Source organism: Parasteatoda tepidariorum, chromosome 1 (assembly GCF_043381705.1).
Source record: "Parasteatoda tepidariorum isolate YZ-2023 chromosome 1, CAS_Ptep_4.0, whole genome shotgun sequence".
Classification (NCBI taxonomy): Eukaryota; Metazoa; Arthropoda; class Arachnida; order Araneae; family Theridiidae; genus Parasteatoda; species Parasteatoda tepidariorum.
The window spans coordinates 24594224-24615527 of NC_092204.1; the positions used below are offsets into that span (position 1 = coordinate 24594224).

General features: G+C 30.4%; 1 protein-coding gene across 2 annotated transcripts in view; it reads left to right on the forward strand.

Moving 5' to 3' along the window:
• The window catches only part of LOC107439847 (cell adhesion molecule Dscam1), a 221465-nt gene extending 201233 nt beyond the window's left edge, over positions 1 to 20232 (forward strand). The window contains exons 18-26 of one of the 2 annotated variants that reach the window (XM_043053190.2): positions 3441 to 3678; positions 3961 to 4059; positions 5486 to 5671; positions 7440 to 7736; positions 8706 to 8873; positions 14532 to 14627; positions 15738 to 15796; positions 17706 to 17784; positions 19922 to 20232. In XM_043053190.2, the coding sequence (XP_042909124.1) occupies positions 3441 to 3678; positions 3961 to 4059; positions 5486 to 5671; positions 7440 to 7736; positions 8706 to 8873; positions 14532 to 14627; positions 15738 to 15796; positions 17706 to 17784; positions 19922 to 20070 (1371 nt within the window). In that variant the 3' untranslated portion in view covers positions 20071 to 20232. The remainder of the gene's footprint in view (positions 1 to 3440; positions 3679 to 3960; positions 4060 to 5485; positions 5672 to 7439; positions 7737 to 8705; positions 8874 to 14531; positions 14628 to 15737; positions 15797 to 17705; positions 17785 to 19921) is intronic. The other variant, XM_043053191.2, reaches the window with a different exon arrangement.
• Positions 20233 to 21304: the final 1072 nt, after the last annotated feature.

The following is a 21304-nucleotide window of genomic DNA, read 5'->3' on the forward strand; positions in this document are numbered from 1 at the left end:
GGCAAATGCATACCAGGCAGTGGCCTTTAACTAGATTTAGTATATATTTCGAACATTTTCCAAAGCGACTATATGATTGTCAACATTCATCTGTCGAAGTCAACAGCCACCAATTTCTGTCATTCACAGTAACGTGTGTTAAGAGAAAACTTATCAATAATAAAGTAGAATAAAAAGGTTACATATCAAAATAAATTTTGTTAACTGAATTTATCACAGTGGAACACCAATCCTTCCCAGCGACAACTCAGTGCATTTAACTAATTAGCCGTCTTATTTAACTAAATACCCTGGCAGCCAGAACGTGTTCAGGCGGAGCATGTTAAGTAATTTATGTCTTTTCAAAAGTTTTGGATTAAAATCAGGTTAATATTGTGACGTAAATGTGATAAGTGAGGTCATATAGGTTATTTTTAACAAAGCTAGGGTTAGAATAGTAGGTGCTGATTTTAAATAGTTATGTTAGATTATGATTAACATTCATCATCTTTGTTTGGATATGTNATCGTATTAATCAAGAGAAGGTTGATTTTAACCGATGAATGTCAACAGTCACATTGTCGCTTTGGTGAATGTCCGAAATATTTGTTATATCCGATTTTATATTAATTTATTCGTTGATATTATTATATTTATTTGATATTTTAGTATTTTCTGATGATAGATTAGGAGAAACAATAGTGTTTAGAGTACCGGTTAATTGGATACTGGGCAGGGGCACTTTACCTTAACAAAAAAATGATGTAGGGCAAAGTGGGCAAATGCATACCAGGCAGTGGCCCTTAACTAGATTTAATATACATTTCGAACATTTTCCATAGCGACTATATGATTGTCAACATTCATCTGTCGAAGTCAACAGCCATTAATTTCTGTCATTCACAGTAACGTATGTTAAGAGAAAACTTATCAATAATAAAATAGGATAAAAAGGTTACATATCAAAGTAAATCTTGTTAACCGAATTTATCACAATGGAACCCCAATCCTTCACAGCGACAACTCAGTGCATTTAACTAATTAGCCGTCTTATTTAACTAAATACCCTGGCAGCCAGAGCGTGTTCAGGCGGAGCATGTTAAGTAATTTATGTCTTTTCAAAAGTTTTGGATTAAAATCAGGTTAATATTGTGACGTAAATGTGATAAGTGAGGTCATATAGGTTATTTTTAACAAAGCTAGGGTTAGAATAGTAGGTGCTGATTTTAAATAGTTATGTTAGATTATGATTAACATTCATCATCTTTGTTTCAATATGTATGGATACATACGGGGTTATTGTCGCAGCTCACTAACACGTCACTTAAGACGATCTTTTTATCTCTTGAATTGCAATTAAAAATGAATATTAAATTACAAATAAAAATGAATATTAGTAGGGTTGCTATTTATATATAATATAAAAAGGATCATGGTAGAACATAACGCAGCATTGATGACAAATCTGAAAAACTAACTCTAAAAGGCGATAACCGTTAAAAATTAGGTCACTTGACAGCATTACAAGGAGTGCCTCAAATCCCAGGATGTATTAATGTGTTTTCTAAAAAAAGTTTTTGAATCATCAGTAAGAGATTTTGTTCAACATAATTTCGCTGTTTAGTTTTACAAATATATCTGTATTAATGCAGTTTCTGAAATCATTTCTGTAGCTGGAACAACGACTATTTCTGTGACGAGTAATCAATGTGGGATTTTTAAGAAAAAGTTGCTTAATTTAGTGATATTTTATCCCTATTGTTATTTTTAATTTTAGGGCTGAAATTGAACAAAACATTATTTTTTTCATGGATGATCTAGTAAGTTATAGTAATTCACATTTCATGTGGAGCTATCTTGTTAGCGAGCAAAGCGAATTATATTATAATGCGCAGTAAACTTTAGGGTTTCGCGAACGTCAGAAAGCAGCTCGTGGAGCCCATTAGTAATCATAATTAGTAAAGATTCTATAGCTTTTTCTAAAGACGTCACTATCAACTATCATTTTGCGGTAGTAAACATTTAAAAAAATATCTTGGCTATAGATTTAAGCATACTGCTTGTAAAAACATATTCTTCCATAAAAACACTCTAGTACGCTGCAGTTATGCTCTAATGACGTAAGTTTACGAAATTCAATCATTTAACTTGAAAAGTATTGGGTTTTCCGTAAATTTATGAGATAAATGGAAGTTACATAAAAAAAAAATACAATATCGAATTGTCGATGGCTATTTGAACTTGGTCCGGGTTCCAGTAATAGTGATGGCTGATCAATACGAAATCCGCAACTGGCTCTCACAGAAAATATCCTCAGCGGTAGACCGATCATGGATTAAAGTCCCCTTGTCGTCAGTCTGACCGTAAGAATTTTTTATTGTTTTCATTTCCGTGTAACGCAAATGCGGGTTACTTCCATCAGCGAGTCTAACACGAAGGCAAATTTCTACCAATATTTGATCCAGACGTTTCCTTGATTCTGGAATTACAAGGCTACGGAGTAGAACATTATTAATCGTAGACACAAAATTCAGTAGTCTGTTCAATGATGGTTAATAAATAAAAATAAAATACACCTGGAAGAGCCGCGGTGGGTCAGGGGATAGAACATTCTCCTCCCAATGATGTAAAATATCCGCAGTGGTATACAGATAATGGGTAGAAATCCGCTTACCCTCAGCCTGAACATGGGAGGTTTTGGTGATTTTCCACTTCTTGTAATGTAAATTCGGGCTTAGTTTTTTCAATAAGTCCTGTGCAAAGAGTAGTTTGCCCTAATTTTTGATCCAGAAGTGGCGTTCTCTTGTCTTTTAGATTAGGTTCAAAATTACAAGGCTACGGAGTTGAACATTGGTAGTCATAAACTCTGAATTGGGTCGGCTGTTCAACGTTAGTTCAAAAATAAAATAAAATGCACTTGAAACCTTTTCCTGCTCTAAGAACTCTAAAAAAAAAGTCACTTAAATCATTAATCTATTAAAAGCTTTGAAATTTAATATCATGGTAAAGCAATATCACGTAATTAAACAATATTTCCCTTAAAATCTCATTATTTTTCATTAAATTTTTATTTCCTATCTCCACTAAGGTCTTTATATAAAAAAAAAACTTTTACAATTTGTGATTTTTTTAAGATATCTAATGAAAAAAACATAGTTTGTAGGTCTCACTTTCGTTTTCTTGTTAATATTTTTCACTCGTAAAAAATAATAGTGATTTTAGAAATGGAAACTTTGAGAAGGTTTCTGTGAAAGTGCGATGCGAACAAACGTTTGATACATAGTTAAATTCCTATTAAAAGTGCAATTTTCTTAGGATTATGAAAGATTTATTTATATTTCTCCAAGCAATAAATATATTTTTCTTCAATTATTTTATTTTAAAGTCGTAGTTTGTAAATATATGAATGGACATTTCCGTTACTTGCTTATTTAGACATTTTGTCTCTGAATTGTTTTCAGCCGCCCCCCGAGGAGCTAAGATACGGTGAATTAAAAGGATATTATGTTGGTTATAGAGCCTCTTCAACAGATGAAGTCTACACGTTTAAGCAGGTTGAGCATTCCAGCAATGGACAGCAATCAACATATATAACAGGATTGCAGCCCTTCACTGAATACGACATTGTCATCAAAGCATACAACTCTGCTGGTGCCGGACCTGATTCAATGCAAATAATGGGAAAAACGTTAGAAACAGGTACCTATTCACGTGGTGTTTTTGTCATGTACTTCACCATTGTATGTTTTGTATCAGCACGATCGTATTCAATATTGCTTATGGCATCCTATAGTATCTAAATTGTCAAATATTGCTTTGCTTAAGTTATTTATTGCTTTTTACAAAAGTAATGTGTAGATTTAAAAATTGTTGGTATTTATCTAATTTATTTAGCTTTTAAAAATTGAAAATGGTACTGTGGAGAAAAAAATCTCGCTTGGCATTGAATTATTTACTTTAATTATTTTTTATGTCTCTTAGCTCCTCCTACTTCGCCCATAGTTCAGGTAATATCTACTACATTCTCATCGATCGAGTTTAAATGGGAGAAAGATGCCAAGGATAAATCTGCCATAACAGGTAAATCAAATCGATTTATTATTCGGATTTTAAATGCTTTCGTAAACGCGTATGAATTAAATATTATTTTAAATGCTTTTGATATGTGAGGCGTTTTGTAATTAAAATATATTCATCCGAAATGTAACAACTTTCTAAATTTAAATTGTAAGTAAGAACAATTAAATTAAGGATTATTAATTTTTCTTCGTTATAAAAAAATAATAAAAAATGAACGAAACAAAAAATCTGGTATTTTACAGATTGACTTGTTGAAAACATATGAATATATTTTGAAATCATATTTTTAAGTAATGTATTTGACATTTTTTTTAAAAAGTAAAATATATATTATATTTTGCATTAAAGAAAGAAAAAATGTGATTTAAGGCATCTTGCAAGCTTTTCAAAAAGGTACTATGTAATAAAAAATAAAAGTTATTTTTCATATACAAAACAATTGAGTTCTTTTAAAAATGCTCACTTAAAGTAATTTATTGAGAACAAACACGGTAGTTAATTATTATTAGGAGAGTTAATATTTTTGTTACATTATTTAAAAAAAAATACATCATCAATACGTGTCTCATTTATACGACTTTTTCATTTATACGTTGTTTCAATATATAGTCCCAGATGATTCCACTTTGATGCGATGTTAAAAATATTCGTCGAAATGCTAGAAAATCATAAGTTAATAGTTTTAAAATTATTTATTTTCTTTTATCTTCGTTATTTTAAGTACATAAAAATTTGGCTTACTTTCGATACATTTTAAGTGAGGCTCAAAAGTGGAAGATTTTTTTATTCCAACTGAATGAAGATCATAAAAAAGAAGAAGAAAAAGTAAAGAATATGTAGGGATGATAATTTCATTTTCACCGGAATATTAAATAGAGAAGATTATTCCCTCTATTGTCTCCTATACCAGAACCAAATACTAAATTAGCAACGCTATCACATTATAAAAATTATTTACACGATGATTTTCTATTAATTTGTATGAGATGATTATTACCTCTATTTCGATATCAAAATTGAGTTCTAAATTAACAACGTTATAACGTTATCAAAGATATCTTATGATTATTTTTTATTAATTTTTAGGAGATGATTATTGCCTCCATTTTCTTCCATATCATATTCAAGTACTAAATTAACTATGCCATAACGTTATCAAAATTATTTTTACAGTTATTTTCTCTTAATTTGTAAGACAAGATTATTGCCTCTATTATCTTCTATATTAAAATCAAGTACTAAATTAACAGCACTATTATGTTATCAAAATTATTTTTACGATGATTTTCTATTAATTTGTTGAACGATGATTTTCTAATTATTCATCGGTCTCCTTAATTAATTCCTTCTAATTATTCACGTGTAAAAGGAGCTTAACTGTATAATTTTTCTCTGGTTTAAGTTACACATTGCTTTTATATTTTAGAATATATGCTTCATTATAAAACTGATGATGGCCATTGGGAGCAGTTACGACTGAGCAATATCCAAGACCATTACTCATTGGGCGGTCTAAGATGCGGTACTCGATATCATCTTTATATGACAGCTTCCAATAGTCTTGGTTCTGGAGAGCCTAGTGTTGAAGTAACAACCAGGACACTAGGAGCAGGTAATAATTTACAAGATGACACTATTTTTATTTTAAAATTACAATTACAATTTTGAAATATATTTTCAAAATGGACAGTTCATCATATACCTTGGACACTATTTAAGTTAAGAAATTCGCAGCTGGATAAATATAAAATCTACCAGCAAGAATAAATTTCATTGGTGGTTATTTGTGTTTTCAATTTATTATGTAGGACAAATTAAGAATTAGTTTTAAATGCAGTTAACCGAGAGAGTAAAAGACAGATCTATAAAAAAATGAAAAAATTATTTTAAGGAAAACGCATTTTAATTATTTTTTTGGGGTCTTCTCACCAAAGAAAATAATAAAAAAGCCACTGTTTCAGTTATTTAAACTCTATTTAAAGCTTAAATTTTTATGTTTTATACTAGGGGTCTATGCCCCTGTTCTCTGCAGCTGATCACTCCGCTGATTGCTTCGTAATAATTGTTGTTTCTTAACAGAAAACAGCTTTCCTATTAAAGTTAGAGTTATTCACTTAACATGTATGTACTAAAAAAAATCTGTTTTCTTACGCTTGTACCTTCACTTGCCATGTCCAAATATTACCATGTATTAGTATTATAAATCTGCAGATTTATTGGTGAACAGAAGCAATTTTCTAAGATTTTTTTTTATTTTTTTATAATAAAATTTATATTGTTAAAACAATATATTTTTCAGACAAATTTAATGAGTTCACAACCGCAATTTAATATTTTCGCTTACCAAATGGACGGTTATATTAAATTCTATTTCTGCTTACATCTCATTGTGTACGGAGCTGATCGTTAAGTTCTAAATCAATTATCAGATCTCTTTAAATTCAATTTATAACAGTATATAATTATTCGCACTGAAATAATAACTGTAAAGCGGTTAATAAGTTTAGAAAACCATTATGAAAAGTTTTATTTTAAAATGTAGCACAGAATAATTATGAAAATTATCTTAATTTTAAATTCTTGAATGAAAAGCGTAATAATAACAGTACAAGAAAATAACTTTAAATTAGGGATACAAAAATATGTATAGATTATGATTTTTATTAATTTTCTGCTGATGATAATCAAAACAATAAGGAAATGAGTGTGAAAAAACTGGATCCTACCCCGTTATTTTTGGGACGATAAAAATACACATACAACAATGGAAAACTGCGACACCATAATTTTTATATATAGTAAAATACTAACTAGCTTAAGAGAATAGATTAAACAAACATATCTAATACTTGAAAATTTTTGACCGGGTGCAAATGTGGTGCACATTCCTAGTTGTGAAAACGAAATGCTTTACATAAAAAAAAATTATGTATTTTTGTTTTAGAAATTTTGTTACATTTTACAATATTAGTATAATGAAAATTAGCTGGTCAGAAAAAAAACTGAACCAAAATTTTATGAATAATTACTAAGAACTCACCATAAAAATTATAAATTAATAATTTACATTATTACATTCTTCGAACGAACTGAAAAAAATCCCTCAAAACCTCAACAGGTTAAACTTTAAAACTCTTATAAATAACACCCACGTGCTCATAATAATTAAAGTAGTAAATTATTTTCTTGAGGTATTATTTTATTTGTTGAAGGGCTGAGAAACAACTTAACTTAAACTTGAAGAGTCTGAGATTAATTCATACTTGCAACGATACTACTTGGAATGCATAATATTTTCTGAAATGAAAAAAAAAATATTAGCTCATAAATAATGGGTCCTTTGCTGACAAGTAATTGGTATTATTATTTATATTTTCCAGCACCAATGTCACCTCATGGCTCACATTTCCTGTCGCCAAACACAACTTTCGTTGTATTGAATCTTGGAGCTTGGCAAAGTGGTGGCTGCCCCATCAAGCATTTCGAAATTCAGTACCGGCCAAAATATATCAGCCAGTGGTCAAAAGTTGTAGAAAAATTGGAAATGCCGAGAGATGTTTATTTTTTAAGAAATCTTTCACCAGACAGAGAATATGAAGTTATGTTAACAGCTCACAGTGACGCTGGCCTAACACAAGCAGAATATTCATTTCGTACAGCCTCCCTCAACCCTCTAGGTACTAAGATCAATCATTCAGGCCAGTATTTAGCTATAATTTTGTACCTAACTATGGTATAGATTTTACATGGTATAATAGACATAGTAGTTTACCTCTATAATAGGTATAGTAGTTCTTATACTATTAGATATAAGTTATCGATACATTTTTAAGAAAAGAAATATCAACTTTTTTCTTAACAGCAATATGCATTAGGATGTATTTTTATGCAATGTTCATAATATAAGAATTTGATATATTTTACTTTAAAATAAATACAAAATTGATGCATAAGGTTTCAATGTAATATTATTATAAAAAATATAAAATTTTAAATGGTATTTATAGGGACATATTATTTTTATCAATATTGGTACTACAAAGATTTTTTTTAATGTAATTGATATATTAAATGCTAAACACTACATTATATGAAATAAATTATAATTTTAATCTCACTATAGGCAAAATGATCTGAAATGGTATCATAATTTTTATTTTAATTTTAAATGAAACAATTAAAAGCGTTAATCATATGTTAACAAAGTTAAAAAATGTAACGATGCATTATTTAGTGTTTAAAGTTAAAATAAAAAATAAATACTATAATTGTTTAAAAATTGTTTAAAATTTTGAATAAATATATTCCTCATTGATTGTTTGTATTTTATGATGTTCATTTTTAAATTTGTGGAATATATTTTTGATTAGAAATGTGCATTATATTACAGACCATAAGCATTGTAGAAATACGGTCGTGCTGAAAATGTGTATGACATTGTTTCTTTCAGTAAGTTCTGTAAGCAATTTACAAAAACAACAACTTTTGAAATTTAAAAGGAATTTAAGAGTTAACAATGAAACTAGCTATGCTTACTGAAGGAAGTAAACTCTTTGCTGTAAATGAATTTCTTTTCTGACAAAATGAATTATTTTTTAGGATACTGAAAATTAAAATTTTATAAATAAAATTTATTTTGTCAACAGCTCCTACATCATCTCCTGCATTTGGAAAGAGAGAAACAGATGTACCATTTTATAAAAATGTGACCTTGGTGGTGCCCATAGTTGTTTCCTCTCTGGTACTAGTGATCATTATTTTTATCATAGTTGTGTGCTTAAGAAAACATTCAGATGAAAGAGATGGGAGATTAGGTAAGTTAAGCAATTATTAAAAAAAAATTTTCCTATGCTACATACGAAAAGAATATCAAGAAAAAGCATCAAACGATGCAATACTGATGATACTTATCAACGTCCTTGATGATACTTATCAGCTTCTTTTAAACTTATCAACGTCCTTCATGATACTTATCAATGTCCTTTTCTCAACATCCTTTACTACACTCTTAAAATTATCGATTGAACGTAAAACGTACTGGGTTAGCAACTAAGCTTATGTCATTTTTTTCAAATGTAACATTATTCCGCATAATATTATGTATTTTTGGCATAACGTTTTAAATCATTCGAAAGATGATTCTTAGTTCAATCAGAATTATTGCTTTGTTTTTTCTGTTCGAGTTATTTTTTGTTAAGTCTTAGACCATTAAATTGAAATGTCAAGTGAAGAAAATGAGAAATTTTCGATTGCCTCAACTATTTGTTTCATCAAGTGTTCTAAAGCCTTAAAAGCTGTTCATAGCAGTTGTGCTGTGCATGGAAAGTACTACAACTGAAAGCTCGTGATTGGTATCTCAAGTTAAAAAAGCCGAATTTTTACCACGAAGTTGCATTTTGTGCTAACCGCTCAGTTGAATTCAGCAAAGAGCGGCCAAATAATTTTTTTTTCACAAAAATTTAATCAGGTGACTAACAGCGAGAATCAAACACTCACACTGTTTAACTTTGAAAAAAATCTTTAAAATCTGTTGGGAGATAATTGCTTACGTGATATTATCTTCTACTTTAAACCATATCACGGTTCAAACTTGGCGCAATCTTGATTAGGGTGTTAAATTAAATCACTCTTCCGTTACCATATTATCAACTATACTACGAATATAAATTATAGTATCGTATAATGAAGTTTAATAGCAAGATCGGTTTACAGGTTGTAGCAAGGTTAAACTATAATTTTTAACTACAATTTTTGACTATAATAATTTTAATGAAATTTTAACACAGTGGTTAACACACACTTAAAATACACTTCCTACTTACAGTTATTACCTACTGTTCATGTAAGTATGCCGCCTTGTGGCAAACATGTGTTTGTAACTCTTGCCTTTCTATTACTTCCTTTGAATATTCTCCATGTTTATCATTTAAAACCCGACAAAACTTCTTCCTTTACCATGACTCATGTCATAAACCTAAAGTTGTTTTTTGCTGAACTACGATTTATGGCATTCTTCGAGATTATTTTAATATCTCTTTCAAAGTCTCCAAATTTGAGAAATATTTTCCCATTTACTGAATCTATTTTCATTGATATCTCCATGATGAGATTCTGTGATGCAAGTGATAGGTAATAAAAAAATGCCCTGACATTAGGGTTTCAAAATTTTCAAAATAAGATGACAAGGAAGTCAATGGTTTGGAGTTTCACACTCCATCAATTTCCGGTAAAACTGTAAGGAATTCTTCGGTAATAAAATCTCCTGCTATTCGTTTTAAGTAGAATTTAAAAGATTTAACGCCGACTTCGCGTATAATCTTTCAAAATTCGGTGATTTTGGGGGTGATTATAGTGCCAGTCAATTTTTACCTCAGTAAAATATTGCACCATTCTGGTAAATTAATAATTTTAAAACACCGTTTCAGTTTAACATCTGCGCCAATGAATTTTCGTCAATTGCCAATGAAAATTTTAGACGCCTTACCTCTTGTAGAAATAAATCTTTCTAAACTTGCTATAAGCCCTGTTGATGTTAAGTGACTAGCTATTATTTAACTTCTCCCTGAAATCACGTTTTCAGGATAGCCTGACTTGATACCTCCCGTCATTTAATAACGAAGAGATTTTAGAGAGAGCTAAAACAATACTTTTCTCTTCCGAATTATCATTTGGAACGATACCAATAGATTCTGATTCCCCAAAACTATTTAACACTTTATTAACACTGATCTATGTGAAGTGATATTTGGAATTATGTATATTCGTAGATGGAAAGGTTTGCAGAACCTGTATCAATAATTCCGGAAACTGCTTCAATTAAAATAATAGAATTACCCCTTAATCGAATTTGATTTGATATAAAGAATTCATAAAATATTTCACCTCCTAAAAAAGCATTATTTATTGCGGTAAATAAAAATTAGTATTAGCATACTTTATTTTTTCAAGCAAATTCAAGTTACAAATATTTAATATTTTAATAGGAACATTTCCGGAAATGTCTGGCAGAAATAAAAATAAATTATATTTTCCATCTAAACTATTTCTCATCTTTATTTACTGGTGATAGGATTCTACAATAATCGGAGATACAGTTTTAATCCAATTAAATGTGACCTACATCACGACTTTTTAAAATCCAACAAATTAACTGCGTCCTCAGTCATAAGCGATTTCATACTTATTAAAATCGTCTGGCATTTGTGATATTGTTACGTCTTGTTTCGAAACAGAATTATTTATTTCTTCACTGCTCATTGGAGCTACTACCGCACTTACTTTTGCTTTGATTTATCTCCAGAAGAAAAAGATTAGCCCCGCGTAACATTGGTCCCCCAGTGGACTTATCGCAGAGACACGGTTCTCAGTAGACAGTAAAGTCAAGCCTCACTGGCTGCGGTCAGTAAGCGGGTGGGTCACTACTTTGATCAGCCAACGTAGGGACCGAGGTTGTGCAGTATTGGCCCTCGTTAAACTGTTCTACCACAAATTGCTTTACTTCGAGGGCAGGTTGTTGGGCCACAAAGCAGGGGTGCCATCCCTTCTGTAGAGGATCAAAATTGCCATGACAAGTCTTCGGATCATCCTCAGGGGTGTTTCCCAGACCGTCACCAATAGCCAATTGTGCAGCTCTAGTGCGAAGTAAATGAAGTACCTACATTGAAATAAGGTACTACAAATAAAGTACAGAACATTGCACTATGAGCCGGCCAGGTGGTCGATCGGTTAGCGTGCCTAAAGGCGAAGCCAATAGCTGCGGGTTCAAATCCTGTTCAGGGCATGGATGTTTCTCTTTGTGCAGTGTCCTATGTTTAGCGGGAAAGGGGAATGTGGCCCACCTTATGGACTGGTATGTGTGACAGTGTGGCGTGAGTAAGGTCGTTGTTTCTGCGACTTTGGTCACAAGGTGCTCACCAATCAACGAAAAATGAGCAACACTCCCGTCACCTTCCAAGGCAAATTGAATGCCTGCCATTAAAAAGAATAAAAAAATAAACATTGCACTATGATTTTTGATGCAAAATTTAGATTTTAAATTAATTTTCTTTTTCTAGACATTGTATGAATACCGAAACAATTTAAACTTCGATATCTTGAACACATTTTAATCTGTCATCCGCATCATCATCGATAAGCATTTTACATTTGAAAATAGAGTGCGATTCCATACTTCCTAGAATATAATTATTTTTCATATCATTTTTCACCATTAGTTTTGCATTTCACCATATTAACTATGCGAGGTTAGATTCTCCCGAATTTACGCTTACAACTCTAGTGTTTGACTTCTTTTAGTTGAAAATTTCGTATTTTTTTCCCAATTTGGAAGCCAAAATCCATTTCGTATAATTTACGCGCATCTCAATATTTTTTTTAATAAAATTATTTAAATTAGTATAGTTTCGAAAAGAAGATTCGTTTCTCATTTTAATTTATTTAATGAAATTATAGTAAATTTTATCGAGCATCTGTCTTAAAATAAACGCTGATTCAGATTTAACCTTTGAAAAGTATTAAGTATAACCTTGTATACCTTAAGCCTTAATTAGTTAAATTAACCATAGTAATTAAGTGTAACCTTAAACATAAATTATACAAGTGTAACCTTAGAAACATTTCACCAGTATCTCTCATAATATGCATCCGTGTATAATAAGTAACCGCGTATATTTTCAAATCTTTTTTTTTCAATCGTTCTTCTGAATAAACTGCTGTTGTATAATTTACCATAATTACTTGCTTAGCATTGTTCGTAAGTGCCGACTGAAGGTAAAACAATTTTTGTTGTTCTGACAACTGCTCATTATCGTCAGTTATAGACAGTGTTTTGCTTTAAAATCAGGAAAATCCTCATCCAACAGAGTAGAATGACATTCGCTGCATAGAACCTGTTTGTTCAAAGTTTATACTGGGTTGACAATTTTTGAGTAATCACTTTATTGTCCCCAGGGAAATTATCACTTTGTAAAAGTGCATTGTCAATCCACGTGAATTAGCCACGTAAACTCCGCCCCTTGTGGAAAACTTCTATTTGTTCTAGAGCTATTGCGTATTTCTACTTCGTTTTGCAAACGATTTCAGTAAGCATTCTGTTTCTAGTGAATGAATGTGATGGCCGCTATATTATTGTTTGTGATATGCTCATCGATAAATTAGTCGCCTGTTACATAAATAGTTGTTTATTTTGAAAATTTAACAGTTTTAGAAGTTAGTGACCAGTGTGAAATTACGAAGTGATGGGCCTTGTTTCGAAGTTAAGTAGCAACTGCTGATCTAGACAACAGCGTCACCTCGTGGAATAAATTGAGAAATTCTTAACCGTATGGGTCAAGCAGCTCCAAAATGTTTCGTATATTTTAATTAGTAATTAAAATAATGTGAAAATATTAGTAAATTTGATGTATAAATTTCAAGCACATTACAGCACTGGCAAAAAAAAAGTTAAATTGAACGTTTTGTATCCTATGTCAAGATAACAAAAACATGCTACATTTAACTTATTTTTAGTGCATTAATATAACATATAAAACCACAAATATACTGAAATATATTTGTTAAAATTCAAAATCTATACTACTAATTACTCAAGATTTCATGCTAAAAAGTTCTTTAATTTTTTTTCTTTTTTTAATTAACTGAAAACTTCAATGAAAATAACTAATTATTAATCCGTCAGTAATTGTAGACTCTCTTTTATTAAAAGCTATTTGATGTTTATAAAATAAAAAAACGAAATAAAAGAGAATAGAAATAAAATAAGAAAATAAAAAAAATTCAAAAAATAATATATTATCACCAATGTTTTCTACTTCTTTGCATGCATTAATATATAACGATATATAATAATATGTAACGATATAAGTATATAACGTTAATAAATTTATAATCAAAGGTATTTAAAATTTAGGTGGAATCTTAACTAGAAATAAAATAAATACATGTAAGGGAAAATGTATAAATACATGTAAGGGAAAATGTNTGAACTGTAATCCCCAAAATATACTATATAACGTTAATAAATTTATAATCATAGTTATTTCAAATTCAGGTGGAATCTTAACTAGAAATAAAATAAATACATGTAAGGGAAAATGTATAAATATATGTAAGGGAAAATGTCTACGTACTAAAAGTTATTAAAGATATCGTTGTGGTTAAGGTATCGATATTTAGAAGTGATTCAGACTTGAATCTTTGAGAGGTGTATTGCATAGTAATTTATTTATAGTCGATAACTTTGCAGTTGGAATATCTCGCACCGCTGTTAAAAAAGTAATTCATGAAATATTAAAAGGATTTTTATAACTAAATAGCGCTATAAATAGTACGCCATGTAGCTATTCGAGCTTTTCGAGAACTTTCAAAAATAATTACAGATCTGTGAGTTCTGGTGTTAATAGGGTGGATATTAAGAGTTTGGTAAGCTATATCTACTTTTAATATTTAAATCAAATCTTTTTCTTTCCTTTTAGAATATGAAAATAGAAAAGATACTTTGATGATGAAAGATCTAAATAAGCAGATAAATACAAAATCTACAAAGCCATCTCATTATTCTTGCCCAACTGGTAAGTTGAACATGATATCTAACAAATAATGTTTAAGTAATAATTAATGTTTCATGAAATGTAGGGCTATACAGAAGTCTTATATATATATATATATAAATATATATAAATATAACTAAATATTTTAATTAAAAATTAATATTAATCTAGTTGTAAGAACAAAATAAAATATAAACAATAATATTCAATGTAATTGAATAGATTACTTGTTTTAGAATAGTGCCTAATGTGTACAGGAAAATGCAAACGAAGCACCATCAGTGCTAAGTTTTACAAACATAGTTTGCAATTTTGTAATAAGTTTTCTGTGGTTTCAACTCATTAAATATGTACTTATTATTAATTTGTAATAAAATATTAAATATTTTATATAATACGGAGAAGTAAATTATACGGTGAAGTAACATTTACTTTATACACGCGTGTAAAATTCTATCTTTAGTGAGTTTGATAGGTTTATACTTGAAAAAAAATTTTTTTTCAAAATTTATTTTCGCTGCAAAAAAATATTTAAAAAAAAAATATTTTTCTTCTCTGGTTACGGCATAATAAAATCAATTTAACGCCAAAATAGTTAATGAAGATTATTTTACGATTATAACAATATTTATATGACTTAATTTTTTACAGTATAAAATGTAATAACACTGTAAAAGAACTTTCCCTGTGAGAGTTAATTTTAGCAGCTGTTTATCTGTTAAATAGTGTTAATTGCTATTCAATGCCTTTACAGCCATATCATATTATTGCTTAGTAAATATTTAGTTTCTGCTTTTATTATTTCGCATACAGCTTAGATGTTTGTTTCCCTTTAAAATAACCAATAACATAATCAACGCTTTTTTTTTATTTTTCAGAATAAATTTATGCAACACGTTTGAAACTCATTTCTTATTATTAAATGATTATTGAAATTGTTGCTAAAATAATAGTAGTTTTTACTTATTCATAATCATAGTAGTTTTTGCTTATTCATAATCATAGTAGCTTTTACTTATTCATAATCATAGTAGTTTTTACTTATAATGACGATAGCTGATTTGCGAATAAAATTACCTTCCAGCATTTCTGCTTGTTTAAATTAATGTTTTTATCTCTATTTTTTTGAAGCGAACAAGGGGGATTATGCTGAGCCGTACACGTGTATAGAATCTGTTTCTACAAGACAGGTAAAAAATTTAAGCGATCCACTTTTTTAAGCTGTATACTAAAATGCAGTTCTAGTATTATTTAAAACGTTATCTGCATTAAATGCAAATAAAACGTATAAAATTATGTACGAAAATGGAATGTCTTTAGTAATGTATATCCCGAATCGGAAAAACAAATTATTGGGATTTCATTTAAAGTTCTGTAAAATGAAATTCTATCTTTTATTTAAGGAATTGAATTTCATCAAAATAATTACTTATTATTATCCCCTTTGTCCTATTCACGACTTTTATTCTTTTTTAATAGCTTTTTTGTTTAACTTTAAAGTGAAATTTTTTATTATTTTGTAATTGACTGAGGCGTGCATCGATTACAACAAAGATCAGGTTTTAACAATCATGTAAATTCTTATGATGACATAGTTAGAGAGATATACGGATAATTATATACCTATGAATCTGTAAAGGTTCTCACAACTTCGACTTTTCTTACACTTTACAGGATGAACAAAAACCTGGCGATATGAAGAAAATATTTTTTAAACAAAACTAAACCTATATATATTTTGTAATAAAATATTACGTAAATATTTCATATAAATTCCGAAAATACTTAGATTCGGACAGTGGTTTATCATTAATCTATGTTAAGTGTCTATTTTTCTCTCGAAATTTCTCTCAGTCTCTCTAGAATAGAACTAAATTTAAAAAAAGAAGTTAACAGAATTTGGGAACCTGGATAATCCTCAAATAGTTTAATTTATGGATCTCTGGGGAAGCTCATAGTTTTCAAGTCAATTATTTTACGAACACATAAATGATTTCAGCTAGCTACTAATTTTCCATGGACTGAGTGATTTTGATGTTAAAAAAATTTTGGAGACAAAAGATGCTAAGAGAAGGAAACAAACGGTATTATAGTGCGAAAGCTAGAAAAAATGCATTGACTTGGAAATTTAGAATTTAATCAGAACATACTCCGACAGAAGGCGCTGCAAATCGTCGATAACCAGAGAGATTAGTTCCAATGTTAAAGCGTGATAAGAGGTTTTTGTACTGTATTATAAAATTTAATCCAGGCATTCGATTGAAAACGTGTGTTTCTTGCACTGGGATATCATCGGTTGGATTATAGACCTATTGTGTTAAAATCCGTAAAGGCGTGAAAAAATAAAAGATGGCTGACAAAATACCATGGAAAAAGTAACGTAATCGTACTGTAATTAAAATTTGAATTTAAGGTTGTAATCTGCTTATGATAAGGGTGAAAAACACTGAACCAATTTTTGTCAACAAATGAACTATTATCTGCCAAATATATGGAGAAAGTCATGAAACGAGTATTTTTAACAGTATGCTATTAATTATTATTATTTGGAGGGGATCTTTGGAAGAATGGTAATCGCTTATGCTTAGGGTGAAAAACACTGAACTGATTTTTGTCAACAAATGAACTGTAATCCTCAAAATATACGGAGAAAGTCTTGAAACGTTTATTTTTAACAGTGTACTATTAATCATCATGATTAATATTATTACTTGGGTGGACCTAAGGGAAAATGCTTATGTTTAGGGTGAACGTTTTTTTTGTCCATAAATGGCCTTTAATCCTGCAAATATCCTGCAGAGACTGTCACTAAACGGATATTTTTAACAGTATAGTATTAATGATTATTATTTGAGAAGGGGATCTTTGGAAGAATAATAGTAGACAGTTATTGAAAATACAAAAAAAATATATTAAACTTTTATGATAAGTGTTGTTTCAAAAATTAAATATCTGAAATGTTTATAAATTGCAATGTTTCGATTTAATCTATCGCTTGCAACATAGAGATTAAAAGCAGCTAAGTATCATTCATTTTCAATTTCAGTCACTTTAAATTTCATTCATTTTAAAGCTACTATATTTTTTTTGTTTATGCAGCAATCTTCTGATGGTTTATTTGCAACAATTAAACGTGGTCCTTCAAGGCCTATTTATATGTCTAATTCATATAAGCAAGGTAGGTAACGTTTGTATTTCTAATTATTGGATTTTTTTATGCTTTGCTGTGTACAATTTACGCTAATATGATTGGTATTTTTTTCAATAACTAGTTTAACATCTTTTTAAGGGGAGAAACCTTGTATTTTGTAACTTGTTTTTTTTACTGTTTCTTTTATTTGTTAATTGAAATATTTGAGACAATTTTTTGAAATCATTATGGTATTTGAGGAACTTTCGGAGACACTGATGAAAACAATTAAATGCCGAAATGGCTTTTTTCTAAAAAAAAGAATAAAACAAGTAACATCTATACGTGAATAGATAATAACAATTCTCTGAGCAGACAACTATGCCACGTAGTGGCGCTCCCACTGGCGGTTAAGGAAATGGGCAAAATTGGGAGAATGTTTCTCCCCTACACACAGTTCCCCTATCTATTAACATGGGAAAACCGGTTTTGCTATGCAGAGAAGACTGCAGCTTAAAATGCGACTTTTTACGTGCAGAACCGTCAGTGGGTTAATAGCGTTCATGCCGAGGTAGCTCATTTGCTTGCCGAAGCTTGTCACGCAAGGACATTTTGAACATATCTTATCAATTTATTTGTTTACCCATCGTTAGTATGGCCGGTCAAGGTAATGCTACAAGATTGCGGATAGTTTCAAGTCTCAAGGTGGGCAAATCACCGGATACCTATTGTAGAGACCTCGGGGTTTCAGGAAATGTGGTTACCACTCTGTGGAAATAGTTCACAGAGATAGGAACAGTAGTCTGCGGACCTGGTCAAGGCAGCAAAAGGTAAAAACGGCGGCTTAAGCCCGTTATTTGAGACTTCTAACCAAAAAGGATAGATCCATGGCAGTAATAAACAGTCTGCAACAAGAACATCTATTTCATGGATATCAGCACCCAGAAACTTAATGAAGGTGACCTATATGTCAGGTGCGATGTAGTCTGCATCCCTGTGTGACTCCTGACTGTGAACCATAAAAAGACCATCTTGCATGGCACCAAGATCAACTGTCATATACAGTGGATGTTTGAGATCGAGTGAGTTCTCTTCAGTGATGTTATGGCCAGTTTGTGCTGTGACTTGAGAGTATTCTGATCTGGGAAGAACCCGGGAGTTGATATCGACCCTCTTACATTGTCGAAAAGGACCGAGGTGGTCTGATTGTCTACACATGCATCATGGCAGACGGGCAAACCAACCTTCATGTGTACGATAGAGGCAATTTGGCAAGTCAGCGATGATATCCTTGGACCCTACTTGAGACTTTTTCAGGAAATATATGGACTAAATGTCCTTTATAGATAATAACGCCTTTCCATTTCCACAAAGTGCTTAGTTGGTGGACGAATACCCCCAATCTTGAGACATTCATTGATTGGAATGATCTGTGGTTTCAACTGCCCTTTATCCCATTGAACACATATTGCACAAGCACTCAATTGTATCTCGAGGACCAGCTCCAAGGACTATCAATGAGCTCTAGGGTGGATGAGGTTAATACATGGACTGATTCTGATGAACAGTATGAAAGGCCGAAGTGAGAGATGTGTAGCAGTTTAAGGACATCATACACCCTATTTGACATGTTTTTTCTCTGACTGACCCAGCTTCTGTAAGACTTCCGCCGCAGTAGATAAGTTCTCAGTTTTCTTGTTCAGTGTACAGATTGTTTTACAAAGTATTGGTCTTATATAGGAAGATCATTTAGCTCGGTGTGGTTTTATTTGCTTTCTTGGTATTTTTTGTTGCAAAAAAATAGATTTTTTAAAATTGTTTTTACTTGTGTAAAGAGCTGCTGGCGGCGTGCAAGGCCATTTCGAGCCAACAGCAGCTGTTCAATTATAAATTCTTATGATTCTTACCATGCTTTCAAGTTTAAAAGCACTCTGAATCACTGCACACTTTTTAGACAATAAGAAAAATCAGTCGAATAAAGAAGAGTGATTCTTTCTTGTGAATAAGGGAAACTCTAAGCACTAACTTACTTTTTCGTTTAAATACCAGTGAAAAGTCACCCTTTTTACCACATGAAAATAAAAAAAAGTATTTGAATTGGAATCTATTTTCTTCGTATCTAAAAGCTTCGTAAATTACTTTCATTTTAGAAAAGCTATTCTTAATGAAATGTTAAATTTTCTAGGTGCCAGCCAGAACTCTAGCTCAAGTTTCTCCAATCGTACAGAGGGAGTCACTCAAAAGCTACCAAACCCTGAAAGTGTGGGCGGGAATACAGACGTGGAAAAATGGAGCAATCAAACAAACATCAGTCAACACAAACCTATGCGATGACATTCCTCTGAGAAATCATCATCATTTTTTTTAAATGAATCATCAAAACTGTTATTATATTGAGTGAGAATGTTTGGAAAAATCCCTGCCAAAACCGAATTTTTACTCTAGTCAATCAAAATATTTAAAATTGTTGTTATAAATAAATGTCTTTTGATATTTTGCTGTTTCTCATTTTTAATTATAAAATTGAAAATACATTATATAATTGGTCAAATTCATATCAATGATATCTGACACATTTTAATAATGGTAGTGGTAAGTGATTAGTTTTATTGACACCGAATTTGAAGATAATATGAACCGTGGTAATAATCTATGAATATTTACAAAACACACCACCAAGAAGAAAAGTATGGTCAAAACTAACGGAATATGGAAAAAATTTGTAGTGTCTCTTGCCCTATGGGAACAATAAAAAGCTTCTAATTTTCTCCCGAAGTGATTTAGTTATGATTTTGGAGAAAAATAATTAGCTTTGTATAATAGCTTTTATACTACGTGATTTGATTTGCAAAATGTGGCTAAATTTGTTAATTTAATCATGAAACCTTAGATCATTGCATAAGAACCATTTATTGAGTGAAATTTACTTTTCAATTTTACTTTTAATCAGATCTTCCGGAAAGTTGTTACTATAAGAAGGGGAAAATTACCATTTTTTTTTAAACCAGGAATATTTTTACCATTTACTACAAAATTTTACCAAAACTTTCCTCCCCTTCAAAAACAATTTCTTACCTTTTCTCTAAATTTTTGTAAACTTTATATTATATTTTTAAAGATTATGGTCAATAAAAGGTAGGTACGTAGGTACAAACCATCTGGTTTAAGTCATATAGTAAAATCAAATACTAAAAAATGAAATAAATATGTGGTAGAAAGGCTATTTATTTACATAAATTTTTAACAAAATCTATTATTTTTTTTCGCTTAAAAACACAATGTTGGAAAACGAGACGAATATGTGTTTTTTAGAAAATTGTGTCATTTAAAGGTAATGATAATGATATATGTAAACAATTACATAATGATAACACAGAAACTATTCTTATTTCACAATAAGGAAAAGAAAATTTCTCACATTTCCCCAATAATGTTACCTAATAATAGCCGTTTGCTAAATAATATATTTGAATATAAATTTGAACAAAAAAATTAAGTGCCTAGTTGGTGCTTTGATAGTTTCGAGCTCACAATCACCTTTTAAATGCTTCCATTGATGAAGACCTAC